The following is an 18,319-nucleotide window of genomic DNA, read 5'->3' on the forward strand; positions in this document are numbered from 1 at the left end:
GTTTAGCTCAGAACCTTGGGTCCCTCCCTCCTGATAATTCCCTGCCAGGTGTGTCAGTCACCTCTCCTTTCCCCTCCTAGCACTGTCTGTCAGTCCTGGCATTCCAGAAGGGCCTCGAGTGATTGGCAGATCCAAAGGATGCCCTCTACCCCTGGCGGGCATTGGGCCATCCAGGTGTCCTTTGTCCCTTTGTCCCTCCCCTCCTGTCCCTGCTTGGTGGCTCCCTGCCCCTTCCCTGCCCCTCTCCCCGGGGTTAAAGGAGCAGCAGCCACGGGCTCAGGGAGCTCTGTTGGAGCTGGTGCTGCATTCAGAGGCCTGAGGGCCAGAATAAAGCTCTGGATCCAAACCCTCCATCAGAACCGACTCCTTTCCTTCACCATCGCCTTAAAGCTTCTCCAACAGAGGGAAACCCCAGGAGCAGCCCCTGTTATGGGGGGAGCTCCATCCTGCAGCCACCAGAGCTTCTGCAGGCCTGGACTTGTCCCCACGTGCCAACTGCAGCACCCAGCCAGCCAAAAGTGTCTGTGGGTGAAACACCACACACCCAGCAGCCAAAAGTGTCTGTGGGTGAAACACCACACACCCAGCCAGCCAAAAGTGTCTGTGGGGCGAAACACCACACACCCAGCCAGCCCAAAGTGTCTGTGGGGTGAAACACCACACACCCAGCCAGGAAAGAGTGTCTGTGGGGTGAAACACCACACACCCAGCCAGCCCAAAGTGTCTGTGGGGTGAAACACCACACACCCAGCCAGCCCAAAGTGTCTGTGGGGTGAAACACCACACACCCAGCCAGGCAAAAGTGTCTGTGGGGTGAAACACCACACACCCAGGCAGCCAAAAGTGTCTGTGGGGTGAAACACCACACACCCAGGCAGCCAAAAGTGTCTGTGGGGTGAAACACCACACATCCACCTAGCCAAAGGTGTCTGTGGGGTGAAACACCACACACCCAGCAGCCAAAGGTGTCTGTAGGGTGAAACACCACACACCCAGCCAGGCAAAAGTGTCTGTGGGATGAAACACCACACACCCAGGCAGCCAAAAGTGTCTGTGGGGTGAAACACCACACATCCACCTAGCCAAAGGTGTCTGTGGGGTGAAACACCACACACCCAGCAGCCAAAGGTGTCTGTAGGGTGAAACACCACACACCCAGCCAGGCAAAAGTGTCTGTGGGATGAAACACCACACACCCAGGCAGCCAAAAGTGTCTGTGGGGTGAAACACCACACATCCAGCCGGCCAAGGGTGTCTGTGGGGTGAAACACCACACACCCAGCCAGCCAAAGGTGTCTGTGGGGTGAAACACCACACATCCAGCCAGCCAAGAGTGTCTGTGGGTGAAACACCACACATCCAGCCGGCCAAGAGTGTCTGTGGGTGAAACACCACACATCCAGCCGGCCAAGAGTGTCTGTGGGTGAAACACCACACACCCAGGCAGCCAAGGGTGTCTGTGGGGTGAAACACCACAGTGCTGCTGTTTGGTTCAGCACCAAGGGCCAGACAAGCTCAGGCACGTCCCATCTGCAATATTGGTAACATTCCAATAGACTCACTTTTACTCTCTTAATCTTGTCTAGCCTCTGTTTTATGTGGCCACTCTGAGAGGAATAGAGGGTTTGTCTTTACAAACCAGCTCTGGGTCTGCTGGTGGATGAAACCAGCACTGGGAGATGAAAGAAACAATGGAAGGATTCCACTGATTGATGTATGGAAAAAGATATTTGCTTTTACAAATAAACTTTAGGTTTGCTGATAAATGAAATTAGACATTGAAAGATGAAAAAAACAATGCGGAAGAAAAACCCCTAAATTCTGTAAGAATTAAAAATTAAAAGGGAGGGTTACACATTAGAGGGAAATCTTTGGTATCAGACATTCTGGGAAGTCTGAACTTCTCAAGTACCTCAGCCAATGGGGAAAGAGAGCAGGGAAATGCGGCTGAGAAATTGGGATAAAAGGAGGCTGCATCCTCCAAAAATTGGAGAGACCCCAGGGGAATGCCCCCATGGCCTCTCCCTTTATTCAAATAAAGTCAAAGGACTCCTCTGTCTCCTTTTTGGACATAAACCTCTGGTGTTTGTGGATTAATTTTCCTAACAAACTCCAAGGCATCAGTTCTGGTGACCCAGGTGGGATGATGGTCACGAGTTTTTCAGGTAATTGTGAGTTTGGTCCATTTACATCTCCGGGGTTAATTCTCCAATTACATTTTCAGGTAATGAAGTCATTTACTCCAAGTTATTCCCCCCAATTCACTGTTGTTTACATCTCTGGGCCTGAGACAGTGAGGTGTCCTTGAGTTCCAGGCCTAGAGAGGAATTGTTTTATCTCAATGAAACGGGAGAACAGCAGCTGACAGGCCATGGAGTTTCAGAGCTGTACACTAAAGCAGTGCAGGATCTGAAAAATAGAAAAGCTGAAATCCTAGGGCATCACTGCCCTTCTGCTTTGGAGCAGTGGCTCTGAGGTCCAGGCACCTGCTGTGTGCCTGCTGTGAAAGGAGCCCAGCTGAGTGCTGGCAGGGATCCTGAGCTGGGTGTGAACAAGGCAGTGCAGACACTGAGAGCAGCCTGAAGTGCCCTTTGCTCTGGTTCTACAGCTCTGCAAGGCACTGCAGCCTGGCTGTGCCCTCCAGAGCTTCCCAGTGAGGCCTGTGAGCCATTCAAACCCAAACCTGAGACCTCCCCATCCTACATCTGTGATTTGAGTCTACTCTGCAAACAAGGGAATCCCTTTCCAGAGGTACCAGCAGAACAGAGCACTGCTAACCCAGCCTGTGAGCTCCATTCTACCTAATGCCCATTGTTTTGTTTTGTCTTTGGCAGCAAGTAGGAAACAGAAGGAAAATCAGTGCATATAATTTTAATGTTTTGGAAGTTAAAAATAATCATAATAAAAAAATCCATATGACCCACAACAGCCTCCACTAACAGAAAGCAAATGTTGGAAGAAGCCAGAGTGTCTGTGCTTAGTGCTGCTCTGAAAGATTCCCCAAGCTCCTGGTATGGCTCCTGCACACCCTTGCTTGTTGTGAACCCCCCCTGGTGTGTGGCTTTACCAGGGCAGCTCTCCTGATACTGGCACCTAGAACTTACATTAGTGACAGCTCTGTCAAGGCCCTTTCCTTTATAATTTTAAACATTTTTTATAAGTATATATTTAGAAATAATTAATAAGATTTATTTCTCAAGCAGTGGAATGTGGAACACAGCCTGACTTCCTTCCATAGCTTGGCCAAGTCCATTCTGCCTGGTACAATCTCATTTATTTAAATAATCACTGTGAGTTCCTTGCAGGAGCCTGTCCCAGTGGAGAGCTCAGGAGCATCTGCAGCATAGAGGAGCAGTGCTTCCATCAGGCTCTGCAGATAATGTGTGCTTCCCCACCAGAGCAGCATTTATCAGGCAGCACTTCTGTGAGGCTGATTGCTGGAGGGAAGCTCGGAGAACTTGGGGTTTATTCAGCAGGGCTCACAAATTCTCTAAAATGTTTTCATCTGCAGGGGGCAAATGAGTGCTATTTTGGGAAGAAAACACTGAAAACTTTTCAGGAGGAAAGCAGATTCTGCAGCTGGGAGAAGTTGGTGAGTGCTAAGGAAAGGTGCTGCAAGGAGCACAGCTACACCTGAGCAGTGAATGGGAAGTGATGAAATAGGAGAGTGAGCGTGTGCATGGTGGCACTATTGATTTTTGGGGCTGTCATGAGAGCCTCACTGTGCATGAGGCCCTACCTACACTGCTCAGAATTACCCAATGCCATTTGTTCAGCTGTGTGAGGATGGAAGTTTTAACATCTTTTTAATGTGTGGCTTTGACACACAGTGTAGTGACAACCATAAAATCATTACAGGTCTGTGCTTTTATTACAACAGCATAAGCTCTGGATAATTGGGAGGGCACTCTGCAAACTCACTGCTGGGAAATGATTCCTGATACTCTGCCAAAAAACTTTATTAATCATCATCTTAGGTCTCCTAGTTACCTTTGTTGGGCCACCCCTCGTGTTTTCTCCTTTTCATCAACACTTGCAGCCTTCAAACACGTGCACAGTTATCTCCTTGTCACACATCCCCGTGCCCAAGGCAGCTGTGAGGACAGGGGAGTCTGCAACCCTGAACATCAGAAGGCTGAGCTCTGTCAATCACCATATTTGCATTTGTAATCTTAACAGGAAAAAAGCCCAAACCTCAGAACCCCCTTCAGAGCAGCAGGCCTTTAAACTACAAAAGGCTTGAGTCATGGGAAGAATAATGAGATCGTTTTGTTAGCAGAATTTTAATCCTGCAATCAAACAAGATCAGGGACTGTTCTGCATGGAGAACACATGGGGCTCCATCTTGCTGTCTGCCTTGGCAGAGGGAGTGTAGTAGTGCTCAGTGTGAGGTTTTCCTCCCCAAAGACCCTTGTCTTCCTTGCATCTTGCACGGGAAATTTAAGGAAGTGGCATGGACTAGTGGAAAAAAGAAAGCCAACAGGAGAACTGAAGTTAATCCTGGCTGTGCTGTTGACAGGCAGTGGAGTTACTTTGCTTGCCCATGGTTGCCTGGGGCTGTGAAGTGCTGTTTAAGCTGGTAGTTGAGTTTTGGAGCTTAGTGTAGAAAGATTCCTCCTCTACTTGGAAGACTGTTAGTGGAATGAGAGCCCCTCATCTGATCAAGAGAGGAGACTGGGCTGCTCCAGGTCCTGCTCTTGATGCCCCTGGTGTGAGACCAGACAACCTGGGGCACTGCCTAAATTGCCAGTAGAGCTCTTTGGTACATGGGAAGGGACCAGACCAACCTCCCACCTACCCCTGCTGCTCCACCCAGCTGTGTCAACTCAGAACATCTCTGACCAACACTGTGACTCTGCTTTCCCAGAAAAAAACCCTCACATTCATCACTGCCTAGTGCTTACAGGCCTTAAAAATCAGAGGACCTGCAGCAAAAGTCTCCCAGTCAGCCCCATGTGATGACAGGCTGGAGTTAGCCTTGACTCCAGATGTGGCTTTGCAATCCCATTTCTCAGCTCTAACAATTGGATAACACTGAGGATTTACATCCCACAGTCACGTTAGCCTCACCAGTCACCAATCTGCAGGATCCCTAAGGCCATCAAATGGACTGGAGCAGAGAGTGAAACATGGAGAGAATTTTGAAATTCAGAGGATATCTGATAGCTTGTAAATAACAAGCCTGATTCTGTGAAACCATGGGCTGACATCATGTTGTATATCAATGCCTGTTCAGGGAAGGCTGTCTGCTTTGCAACAGAAACCTGTGTTGGGAGGGAAGGGAAAAAACCCCAAACCAGCAAGGATGAAAGCAAGAAGAATGAAAACAGTTGCAGATACAAAGCAGAGAAGATGATTTATAAGTGTTCATGCAATTTCTGCTTTGTCAAGACTGATCATTTCAGGTACTTCTTCTTTGTCTCATGTATGTATTTCAAACACAGAAAAGGTTTAGCTGGAAGGAAGCCAGTATCCAGCCCCAGGCAATGATTAGTGAATCCATTTGGAGGAGCACACTTATCTTTGACAGACAGAGATTTCCAGGAGTCAGATATATTGGCAGCTGTCAGAATGAGAGGCTGGAAATTTACAGCCTCAATCATACTGAGCTCGTCCAAGAGACACAGAGACACTGCCACAAAATCTTCAGACTCACGTTTTCCTTGCAGCCAGTTGGGAGGGTTCATAAACACAATTTTATTCTCCTTTGCTCACTCTGCACATGCAGGGTTTATCTCCATATAACTTAGGTGAGTGTGTTAGGTGGTGTGCTTAGTGTGTGAGCAGGGATGGCTGGGGCAGGCACACTCACACAGCACTGCCCCAAAATCGCTGCTTTCCAAGCAAAAATATCCAGTTAACTTGTTAAAGCCTCCTTTTAAGCAGGGACGGGCACCTGTTCACAGGGGGATGCCAGATCAGGGCTGGGAGAGGATGATGAGGATGTCAGATCAGTGGTGGGTTAGAGGATGATGAGGATGTCAGATCAGTGGTGGGTTAGAGGATGATGGGGATGTCAGATCAAGGCTGGGTTAGACGCTGATGAGGGTATCAGATCAGGCTGGGTTAGGGGCTGATGGGGATGGGAGATCAGGGCTGGGTTAGAGGCTGATGGGGATGGGAGATCAGGGCTGGGTTAGAGGCTGATGGGGATGTCAGATCAGTGCTGTTAGAGGCTGATGGGGATGTCAGATCAGTGCAGGGTTAGAGGATGATGGGGATGGGAGATCAGGGCTGGGTTAGGGGCTGATGGGGATGTCAGGGCTGGGTTAGACGCTGATGAGGGTATCAGATCAGGGCTGTTGGAGGCTGGTGAGGATGGGAGATCAGGGCTGGGTTAGGGGCTGATGGGGATGGGAGATCAGTGCAGGGTTAGAGGCTGATGGGGATGTCAGATCAGTGCTGTTAGAGGCTGCTGGGGATGTCAGATCAGTGCTGTTCGAGGCTGGCTCGGATGGGGGTGAGCCCTGCCGTACCTGAAGCCCTGCGGGCACACGCAGGTGTAGCCATTGACCGCGTCCACGCAGGCGGCTCCGTGCCGGCACTTGTGGCCCACGCAGTCATCATCATCCACTTCACAGTGCTTGCCGCTGTAGCCCGGCAGGCACTCGCATCTGAAAGGCAGAACATCCCTGTTAATGGCTCCTTTCACACCGGCAGCTCGCTCAGGCAGCCCAGCACCTGGTGGATGTGGGGTGGGGACATGTTTGCAATTATTGCTGGCAGCATCAAGCACAGCTCCTGCCCAGGTCCCGCCTGGCTGGCTGCATTTGAGGTTCTGCAACCTGCTGAAATTCCAGTCTAGCAAAGCACCACCATCCCACAGCTTCTCCTCAGCTGAGTCTGTGAGAGGGGTGTTCACCCTCCAGAGTCCCAGCTGTGCTAAAGGTGACAATCCCCTCCCTGACCCTACAGAATAAGGGGCAATATTCTGCAAGGGCAGTGCCTCTGATGCCCCACAGTATGATTTTGCCAGTGCCTGCACACTGCTGGGTAATTGAGCTTGGTCCTGTACACAGGAAGGGTCCACCTTCCAAAACAGTCTGTAAACAAGCCATAAACCTCAGCAAATTCAGAGAGAAAGACCAAGTTTTGAGACCACCACCTGCTTTTCATTCATTGGCAAAATTCATTTCCATTCAAAACGCTGCTGCAGCAGTGGAAAGTTGTCTGTGCAGCATGTCCTTTGCCATGGTGACACTGCACCTTCTGCTGTGGGGTGACACTGTGGGATGGAGCACAGTGGGATGTACCCAGGCCTGCAGACGTTGCCTGTTGCTTTTATTTTATACAATTTCCAAGTCTGCTATACGAAGGCTGCATCAGCATTTCTATTTATAAGTCTTGCAGAAGTGTATAACCTGACAATAGAAAATGCATCCCAAAGTCTCTGACTTGGATCAGATCTTTTGGGATTGCTGAGCAGCCTTTTTTGAATCTGTACTGTAGGCAATGTTTAGTCATGAACACTCTTTAGTCCATAAAACACATTTTAGTCCTCCCAGCTGGATGTTGCACATCTGGAAAACAAAAGGCATACCACTTCAAGCAAATCAGGGGAAGAGCTGCAGAGAATTTCAGCACTAAAAGAGAGGTTTGTGCTCTTGCTAGAGCCTGTGGTTGGACCCAACGTGCTAGTCACTGAGAGCTGGAAGAGGAGAGACATTATAAAGCTGAGGATGTGGCATCAGGAGAGAGGCTACTGCTCCATCAATCTGTTCAGCTGGCCTCCTCCTCCTCCTCCCTGCCAGCAGCCTGGTGGGGTAAATGCAGGGGAACCTTGTGGAAAACCTCTTCAGAGGAACTGGACACGCAGGAGTGATGAGGAAACACCACTTCCACTTCCCAGGCAGCATCCTTGTGCTGGCTGCTGTCCCCAGTGACAGCAGGTGGCTCCTGGCTGCTCCCAGGGCTGAGCTGGGTGACTCTGCAGGATCAACAGTGTCACCTGTGAGTGCCAGTGGCCAGGAGAGGCTGCAGGGTGACAGCAGCCACCCCACCCAGGGGTCACTCACAGAGAATGTGAGCTCCAGGCCCTTGCAGAGCATGGCCTGACTGCCTGAAGGAGGAAATGGGGCACAGCCTGTTCTGTCCCTGGGCAGGGGTAGGGGCATGCAGAACCCTCCCTCCCTGCAGGACAGCCCCACCACCACCTGGTAGCCACAGGAGGGTCCATCTCCCACCTCTGCACGTGTGCATTGCTATTTTACACCTTGCTGCCTCAGGGAATACTGTGGTTAACATAATGGAGATGACAAATCAGAGCAAAGAGCAAAAAACAAGAGGTGTTCCTGCCCCAAACCCTAAGAAATGGGCAGCATTTTCTGGCAGCATTGCAGACACACCTGCAAGGAAATAGTGTCAATCAAAAGACTCTGTGAGGGGAACTGGCAGCATTTAATCCTGTTGTTTTTTATTGATCCCTGCAGTCCTAATATAAAGTGATGTAATAATGAACAATGTGCAGTTCCTTATTCAGGGCTGCCATGCATCACTTTTATGATGTGTATTGGCTATCTCAGTAATGACAGAACCGCCACTTTTCTCTGCGGGGCTGCATTAAATCAGCATTTTAAGCTGTCAGGTAATAATTCCAAGCTTTAGAATAATAAAGTATATTTATATCATGCTCCAACATCAATACAGTGAATGGAAAAACATGCTCCTTTCTTGAAGTTATTTTTTGGAAGTAATTTCATTGTGTTAAAGGCTGTTTTTTTTGTTGTTGTTGTTTTGCTTTCTGGCATATAGAAAGCTACTCTTCTTCTGTACAGTAACAGCATACTAAAGATGTGGAGGGAGGGAGGGAGGAAAGCCACCTGCATATTTAACTCCAAAAGCAAAGAGCTCTGTGCAGCCAAAGACACACTGAAATATCCAGTTAGCTTCCAAGCTTGGCTTTAGAAGCATGGAATTCCTTTTGGGTCAGTCTCCTCTGAGCTCTTGGTGTGTCACATCTAAGCTGAAGCTACCAAAAAATGCCTGCCTGAAGTCCAGGAGGGGAGAAATTCAGCCCCATGAGTTCCTCATCTGGACTCCTCCTAGAAACCCAGGGTCTGTGCCATCAGGGAATGAGGCTTGGTAATTCCATCCTTATCCCACAATCCCAGACATGCCAGCAAGGGACTGAGGGTCAGTCAGTAACATCTGATGTTAAGAAGTAAAGAAGGTGGCAAAGAAACCTTCATGTTCTGATCCTGGCAAGAGAGTATTTTACACAATTAGATATCTCATTTCCCAGTGACCATCTGACACCACTACAGTTGAAATCTTGTTTTCTCCTACAGCCTTGTAGTGATGGCAACATTCCCAGTATCACAGAGAGCCTAAAACATGTCCAGTGGTATTTAAATTGTTGGCCAATCTGAGGGGATTTGCATCTGCATGCACTCAATGTCTGTTGTATTCAAGCAGTGAATCACAGCTTCTATGGCAGGGCCAGAATGGAATTTCCCTCCCCACCTCAATAAATAACTTGGCTTCCTATTTTTTTTTTCCCCTGTCTTTGTCATCTTTTCTTCCCTCTGCAGGGCTGCAGACCGACCAGAGCTGACAGTCAGGCTCTGTGCCCTGGGCATCTGAGCAGGACAGACAGACTGGTGTGTCCTGCTCACATGCCCAGGGCACTCCTGCCGTTGACACTCTCTGCCTCTGAAGCAGACAGACAGACAGACAGACAGACAGACAGGAGCCAGACTCCTCCTGCAGGAGCCTCATCCTGCACCACAGGAGCTCAGGGGATCAGCTCCAGCACAGGAGCACAGGCTGCTGGTTTCAGAGGCCCAGCAGCATCCAGACATCACTGCACAACTGCTGAGGGCTCATTTCTGAATGGTCTGGTGCCACCAAAGTATGAAAGAAATAGCAATGCTTGGACACCTCTACATTCCAGGCTCCTTCACTTCTCAAGTTTGGCTGCTAGGAAGCAAATGGGACAGAAGGAGTAAAGAATAATGGATTTTTCTGTATTGTTCTGTGACTGTGTTCACAGGGGTCTGAGGATGAGGGAAGAGATGAGGATCTGACTCCATGTTTCAGAAGGCTTGATTTATTATTTTATGATATATATTATATTAAAACTATACTAAAAGAATAGAAGAAAGGATTTCATCAGAAGGCTGGCTAAGAATAGAAAAAGAAAGAATCAATAACAAAAGCTTATGTCTGGGACAGAGAGTCCGAGCCAGCTGACTGTGATTGGGCATTAATTAGAAACAACCACATGAGACCAATCCCAGATGCACCTGTTGCATTCCACAGCAGCAGATAACCATTGGTTACATTTTGTTCCTGAGGCCTCTCAGCTTCTCAGGAGGAAAAATCCTAAGGAAAGGATTTTTCATAAAAGATGTCTGTGACAGTGTTCTATGAATAGTGGGAAGAATAACACAACAAAGAGTAGCAAAAAATACTTAAAAGCAGTTATTTAGCTCCCCTCAAGGGCTAGTGGCCCTACTGTGAAGAACACTTTTCTAGCAAGCTTGTGAGAAAATGTATCTTGTTTACTCAAATTGTTTGGGTGCAGGTATGACAATGCTTCCAGAAATGGGAAAACCATTCAGGGCCACAGCTGCCTGCACCCCTTCATGCTCTAAAAGAAAGCAGTTTGAGTCACTAGCCTTCACCTCAAAACATGATGTAGCTACTGAATTAACCAAAGGTGCTGGATTAACCAAATGATGGATTAATTGGGAATGAATCCTGGAAAGAACATCAGGGACTATTTATGCACTGGCACACACCTCCTTGTCTGGTGCCTACCCATCAGTTCAGGAACCATCCTCATCATTTAATAGCTTCATCTTCTTCAAGATTTGGAAACATTTCTGTCTGGAGGCTTTTCACCCAAAAGAAAGGCTGGTGTTGTACTGCCTGTCTAGCAGAGAGTCAGCTGCCCTTGAGATAGCCACCCTCTCTAAGATTTTGGTTCCTTTCCTTCTAACTCTCCTGACATGTCCTGTGTGTCAGTTCACACTGTTCTGACATGCTGGCTGCTTCACAGGACACAATGTGACCCCAGCTGGAAGTTGCCAGGAGGAACAAAGCCTGTCACCTTCCCTGTCCTGGGAGAGGACAGAGCCCCAGGAGGGGATCAGTGAGCACCCAGGGCTGCACTGTGAGCACACCTCAGGGAAGGTGCAGACAGCAGCTCACTCTGCACTGAACTCTCCTGCATTTGTCTCCAGAGATCTTTTCCTGAGAAGGATTTCACAGAGCTGGACTTTCCAGCTGACTGTCTCTGTTTGCTAAATTGCTCTCCACACAAGCCATGAACACTGTTCACCTCTCCAAGTCCCCAGGCCCAAAGCTCCTGGTGCTTTGCTGCCACCCAGAACACAAGGCTTTCTCTCACCCCTGTGACACAGCCAGTGTCATTCCCAACAGGAAAATGCAAACACAGACATCACCAAAGCCCAGATGAGCCAAGCAAGGCCAATGGGAAAGGCAGCTCCTGAGCTGGAGCCACCCAGCTCTGGATCTGTTCAGGCTCCTGTTACACTGTTTGAATTTATAAGTGCCCTAAGGATCACACAAGGAAGCTGTCTTTGGTTTGTGATGTAGGATAAGGTGCTTTGCAGTGACTGTTCCATTAATTCTCCTATTGCCATGCTCTATTCCAGAATAATTCCTCTGCTCTGGGGGTGCATCCATTATTTTCAGTAAACCACAGAAAGCTAGAAAAAGTATGTATGGATGCATTAAAGTTAAAATGTGGCACAGACAAATGAAATATATATAGTCTTGCATTATTTGTGTTAATTTTGGAGATTTTTGCTCCCCACTCATTGCCAGTACAACCCCAGTGAAGCCAATGGATGAAAGCGCCCTCTGTGCAGAGACCAAGAGAAGTATGTATGGATGGATTAAAGTTAAAATATGGCACAGACAAATGAAATGTATATAGCCTCGCATAATTTGTGTTAATTTTGGAGATTTTTGCTCCCCACTCATTGCCAGTACAACCCCAGTGAAGCCAATGGATGAAAGTGCCCTCTGTGCAGAGACCAGCACACACACACACTCTCTCTTACCTGGTTCCTTTGTCCAGGGGAACACATTTGGACTCATGCTGGCAGGGATTTAGATCAGGAACACAGTGGTTAATCACCTCATCACACAGTTCACCTGAGGCAAAGGAAAAGCAAAAAAGCTGTGACACAGCTTGAACAATGTTGAACACCCATGATGTCCAGGGGTGGCCAATCTCCCCAAGTGGAGACAGCTCAGTAGTTCAGCAGGAAGTGACAAAATTGCTTGTTGAGGGCATGTGAGACTTCATTAAATCAGCTCCTTTGACCTACAGTGACCACACCGTTCCTGTCACAGGGGTTTGAAAGCTTGATATAAAAGCACTGAGGTATGAACTCCACTTGGAGACAGACAAGGGATCAAATGGGCAGCTCCTGACCCAGAACCTCTTATTTCAAAGCAAGAAAGTGACACAAAAGTGAAGTTGCTCATTAGACCCCAACATTTTCACACGGGCACATATTTCAGCCATGGTTAATACACTGCCAAAGAAGCTGATTGGACATCATTCTGGGAAAGAACAACAACCCACAAACCCTCCCCCAAAACCTCTGTGACTCTCCATAATAGGAACCAGCTTTAGGACTGCATGCAATTATAAAACATTCACTATTTATAAGAGAAGTACTAGCTCTATTGTGCTCACAGGAGATGATGTCTTTTCAGAAAAAAATCTACCTCATGTAAGCCCAGCTCAGCTGTTTCTAGGTCTGGTGTATAACATGCCATGAACCTCCCTGGATTTGTATAAGTTTTAATAATTAATAGCTGTAGAACATTCAAGCCGTGATAGTTTATTTAAATACAATCCTTCTCTGAGTTCTAAATTATTAGGTCACACTTCAGTACCCCAGGCTTTGAGATCCAGCCAAAGACCACAGAGATCTTTGCCTTCCCTAGAATCACACAGAAACCTATCCCACACCTCCCAAAGCCTTGCAGGGAAAGCAAAGGTCAGGTAATCTCAGCATGGAACCCCCCAAAATCTACAGTCCCAAAGCCCCCCTGTGCAGCTCCACCAGAGGAGCACATCTGCAGGGTTTCAAGGGTACACATATTTTCTGTCCCTGTAAATGCTACACACCATTACATAAGGAACAGGCCATGGGAATGCTGGGGAAAAAGGATAATGTGGGAGGCACTGGTGGGCTGGCATTGTTCTGGAAGGTTTTCATGGAGCTGCAGCTCCACCTGTCCTGGGAGAAATGCCATTTTCAAAAATCCTTACATTTCTCTACACTCTAGTGGTTACAGAGAAACACTTGAAAACACAAGCCAAGCAAACCACAAAGATCAAAATTCAGATGGAAAATGCAAATCAGAACCATCCATCTTTTATCAGTTCTGTGATCTGGTGAGCTGGCTGAGAGCACAGTTTTGAGGATTATTCTGGTAGGCTGATAGGTGTGGTTTGTTAACTCCCCCAGGTGCTACTGCTCTGTCAGGTTATTCCTCCCACTTGTGGAAGCACAAGTGTCCACACATCTTGTGTCCAGTACAAGACACACAGCTCTTGATATGACTCTTCCTCTTAGAATGGAAGTATAATATGTGTTTGCCAAAACTACTCAATTGTTTTCCTGTGTTTCAAACATGAACGTGTCCTAAATCTGCTTTTGAGAGCTGTCTAATGTAAATGAGAGCAGGAACACAACCCATGGGAGGGGGCACTGCCAGCACAAACCCCATCCTCGTGGGCCATACAAACCCTCCTGGCTTTTTTACAAACCCTCCTGGCCTGGTGCTGGGCTGGCACTGCCAGGGGAGTCTGCCATGGCATCCTGCAGTTTATTGTGCACAGAAGTTACAGGACAGGCAATTCCACCTGGAGCCAAGGGATCCCAGGCAGCCACCACTGTTAAAGGCTACTGCCACAGACACATTTTCTGAAAAATCCTTTCCTTAGGATTTTTTCTCCTGAGAAGCTGAGAGGCCTCAGGAACAAAATGTAACCAATGGTTATCTGCTGCTGTGGAATGCAACAGGTGCATCTGGGATTGGTCTCATGTGGTTGTTTCTAATTAATGGCCAATCACAGTCAGCTGGCTCAGACTCTCTATCCAAGACACAAGCTCTTGTTATCATTTCATTTCTTTTCTATTCTTAGCCAGCCTTCTGATGAAATCCTTTCTTCTATTCTTTTAGTATAGCTTTTATATAATATATATAATAAAATAATAAATCAAGCCTTCTGAAACATGGAGTCAGATCCTCATCTCTTCCCTCATCCTCAGACCCCTGTGAACATGGTCACAGGCTACCAAATCTTTTTACAGCCCTGGACAAACCCTGTGCAAATATAATGAAAATATCCAGCTGAGGAAAGGGAATGTGCCAAAGAAACTGAATACTGGAGATCCATGGGAACCAGGGAACAGATCTGGGCTTGGGGTTGGCCACTGCACTTTGCTGCTCCTCAAAAGCAATGAGAGATGTTCAGTTCCTATAGCTGTGAACACTGCTGACACCTTCTGAGGTGGCAGAACTGGGACAGGTCTGTTTACTGCCATCCATCCCCAAGCCCACAGGCCACCAACCCTCCCAAAATCTAACAAAGGCACTCCCTCAGACCTGAACATCAGCAGGTCACACCTTGCTACAAAGCTTGGAGAGCTGCCAGTTTGTCATCTTGGTATTCCCCATGTCCCTCGTGTGCTATGGATCTCATGGGAAAAAAAAATCAAAAAAATTAACTGGCTGGTGACATGAAAAGAGCTCAAATGAGCTAAAGCTGGAAATAATTTTGGAAGGCCATCTAAGAACTGAAGAGAGTGTGGATAGATGCCTTCAACTGCCCTTTCACTAAAAATGGTCAATACATACTTTTGAAGTTTCTATTTTTTCTTTTGTTTTGTTTTGAAGCAAAGGAAACAGGCCCTAAAAAAATATGAACAGTATCAAAACTCTCAAAGGAAACCATAATTCTTCTTAAAGTATTCTTCTGAACAGTCATGACAAGTGCTTAGAGATCCAGTAAAAATCTCCCCAAATGTCAAATATTATGACTCACTGTGTCATTCTGAAGACACCACTATCAAAATGTAGGAGAATTCTAGGCTAGGTACCAAACACAGCATCCAAAAAAATGATATTTTTCATGCAAAACTTGGAACATTTAAGGATCCTTCTTGTTATTTTTCCCATCTATCACTCATTAGGGAGCTCACTTGGGAACGCCTTGCAACTAGAGCAGCCTCATCTCAGGAAGAAATACCTCTTGGTCATTATTTCAGGCTCCACCAATGTTCAGTAGAGGCTGCAGAAAGCATGCCAGGGAAATAAAACACTTTTTGAAAAGCAAAGCCCAAGGCACCAGCTACACAATGTCTTTCTCATATTTTATTCACTCAGAAAATTATCTGGGCCAGAAAATCTGCCCTCAGACCTGAGAGCTCAATATTCATTGGTTGCTTTAATGTCAGTATCAGAGGAAAAATGTGATCCTCTTTTTTTTTTTTTTTTTTTTTGGAGTGACACAGGGCTGCTTCTCTGTGCAGCAATTAAAGGTCTAGTCCAAATTTCTCACTGGATAGTTATGTGAACCTAAAAACAGACTGGACATTCATCTTAGGCCAACTCCTAGCAGCACTGCTTCTCTTTGTGAAGGATATTTGATCCTGCTAAAACAAGAGAGAACTTCAGTGTAATGCTTTCTCAAGTGTAGAAAACCATCCAACCTCCCCATTTTCCTCTCTCTACATGTTCTCAAATCCCAGCTCCAGTTTGGGTTTCTGAAGTGCTTCGATAAAACAGAGAGGAAAACCACAGCTACATTTATTTTATAATCAGTTGAACATCCTTTTTAATCCCAAATAATGCTTTTGTTCCATCAAGGCACACTTATTCTCTTTAATCAAAGCTGAAGAGAATCGGTAACATTCAGCAGATGCTGGACAGATGAAGAGAGAGAGAGCAGTCTGATATACCACAAATTATTGCAGTTTTCAGATTAGAACCAAGTTATAGTGACAGGTGGAACCTCAACAGGTGGATCTCCTTTGCTGCTAACTCATGAAAAAAAAAAAAAAAAAAAGGAAAAAAATAGAGAGAAAAAAAATCCCTGAAAAATAGCCAAGGAATTCTGCTCCTTCAAAACCACCTCTCTTGTCACCTTTACTGACATTGTCTTAAAGAAACATGCTTTTTTTTTTTTTTTTTTTTGCCTCTTGCAACATTTTCCTGGCCTTATTTTTCAACAGAATCATGAATTTCATGGGGCTTTCCACAGGGCTCATTGCTTATGAAGAGCTGCCAAGAAACACGCTCAGGCTTTTCTGAGCCTTCCCCACGTCTCAGAGCGAAGCCAAAACAACAATAGGGCAATAAAGATGACTTTTACACACAGTTTAATAATCATCTATCTTTTTTCCGTTCTGTACTGTCATGAGAGCTATTTATTTCATGCCCCATTAGACTTTTAAAACCAGGATCCAAGCTCCACTATTTCTCCCTAATCAGTAAAAGAGAAGCTGGATGCAGTAAAAGTATTTTACTTATTTATCTTTAAGTGAAACTGCAGTTCTGAAAAGACAATGTACAGCACCAATTTGCAACCAATGAGTTCAACGATTTTTCTTTTGTTCCATGTGTCAGTTGGGTGATACTTTGTTGTAATATACTGACAAAACAACACAGAAAATATCCCCATCCTTAATGCAAGAGAAGCTTTAGTAGGGCCTGCAGGACTGGCAGTAAATATGCTGCTGAGAATTTCACAATATGACTTGAGAAAAGAAACGTGCTTATGGTGAGGGAAGGATGGAGAAAGCCTGGCCTGCATCCACAGCAGGAAAACTTTTCCAGGCTGCACAGGGTGAATGCTTAAATGGTGTGGGGCAACATTCTGAACTCTGCCACGTAAGTCTGAGTGGAACTCGTCTCCTTGCTGCTAATAAAAACCACTGTGCTGTTCTCCTCATAGGAGATTACTCATTTTATATCTAATAAATTGTATTGGAAGAAATGTTTGCTGTTGTTTTGTTTTCCCCTTCTCTCTGTTCAGGCATTAAAAAGAGGTCAGTGCCAATTGGAAGTTTCAGAATGCTGAACCTAAAAATGGTTGGGTGGAACAGACAGGGTGTTCCTCCAAGGAAGTAATTCAGTAAGGAATGTTGTTGATTTTTGATGAAAATGATTTGAGGCACATCTAAGTAAATAATAATAATAAAAAAAATTACTTCCAAACTATTTCAACTTGCAATGAAAAAATGAGAAACTCTGTGAAAATCCTTTAGGAGCAAATGCTATTATGTTAGCTACAAAAACATAAAAGAAATCACCTGAAATGCACTGTAGCAGAGTAAATTCTGCATGATCACTGAAGTTTGCTCTTGCTTGACAAGCACTGCCCACAGTATTTAGCAGGCAAAGAGTTACTTTATGCTTTTTATCCTGTCTTAATTGTTAAAAACTCCCAAGTTTTCACTTACCAGGTTTTGACCTGCTAAGTGGGAACCCTTAAGTTTGATTCCACGCTGGGATTCCCACAGTGGTTTTTTTTTTTTCAGATTTCAGGAGCAATTCTCCCTAAGCTTAAGGTTCAACAAAGGGAGCATGGGTAAAACCAGATCTGGGCAGGGAAATAATGATCCTTTCAGTGTTTCAGAATCTCCAAGAAGGAATGTGTTCTATGCACTGCTGAAGTATGAAAAACCATATTCAACATGCCAAGTTGCACACAATGCAGTGTGTGAAACATGAACTGAACCAGACAATTTCCAGTGCCCCTTCAAGGTGGTGACCTGCCTAAAGCACTGTTCCTCAGAACCACAGTGTCTGGGAAAGATCTTCTTTTGCTGGACACCCTAAGTTTTTGAGTTGTATTTATTCATATGGATGGAATCATTTGAGGATCAGTTCAGCCATCCACACAATCTAGTGCAGCAGGTGACACCTGAGATGCCACACATTGTCTGAGATGCTCCTCCTGGGCTGGCAGAGAGGACACCCTGTGGATTCCTGCTGGTCTGAGCAGGGAATGGGGCTGGAGCCTGTTAAAAATGCTTTGGCTCCAGCACTCCTTGCTCCTGACTCTGCTCCCTGCTCCAGAACTCCCATGGGATACTGCAGCAGTGTGCCCAGTCCTTCATGGACTCCTCCAAGGTGGCTCCTTCCCTCAGGCTGCAGCTCTCCCAGAACTGCTCCTGCACAGCACACAGTTCTTCAGGAGCTGCCTGATTTCCTTGTTTCCCACTGTGTTTCTTGACAGACTGGATTTAATGACTCTCAGACCCCATTTGAGGATGAATTCACTCTGCTCATCCTACAGGACAGCAGTAGCTGACATTCC

At 46.3% G+C, this 18,319-nt stretch overlaps 1 protein-coding gene across 2 annotated transcripts in view; it reads right to left on the reverse strand.

Annotated features, from left to right (window-relative positions):
* The window catches only part of SLIT3 (slit guidance ligand 3), a 491,996-nt gene that overhangs the window by 28,397 nt on the left and 445,280 nt on the right, over positions 1 to 18,319 (reverse strand). For both annotated transcript variants that reach the window (XM_066559986.1, XM_066559985.1), the window contains 2 exons: positions 12,033 to 12,126; positions 6,477 to 6,614 (listed from right to left, as the gene is read on the reverse strand). In XM_066559986.1, the coding sequence (XP_066416083.1) occupies positions 6,477 to 6,614; positions 12,033 to 12,126 (232 nt within the window). The remainder of the gene's footprint in view (positions 1 to 6,476; positions 6,615 to 12,032; positions 12,127 to 18,319) is intronic.

The sequence above is a fragment of the Molothrus aeneus genome, chromosome 15, assembly GCF_037042795.1.
Source record: "Molothrus aeneus isolate 106 chromosome 15, BPBGC_Maene_1.0, whole genome shotgun sequence".
NCBI lineage: Eukaryota > Metazoa > Chordata > Aves > Passeriformes > Icteridae > Molothrus > Molothrus aeneus.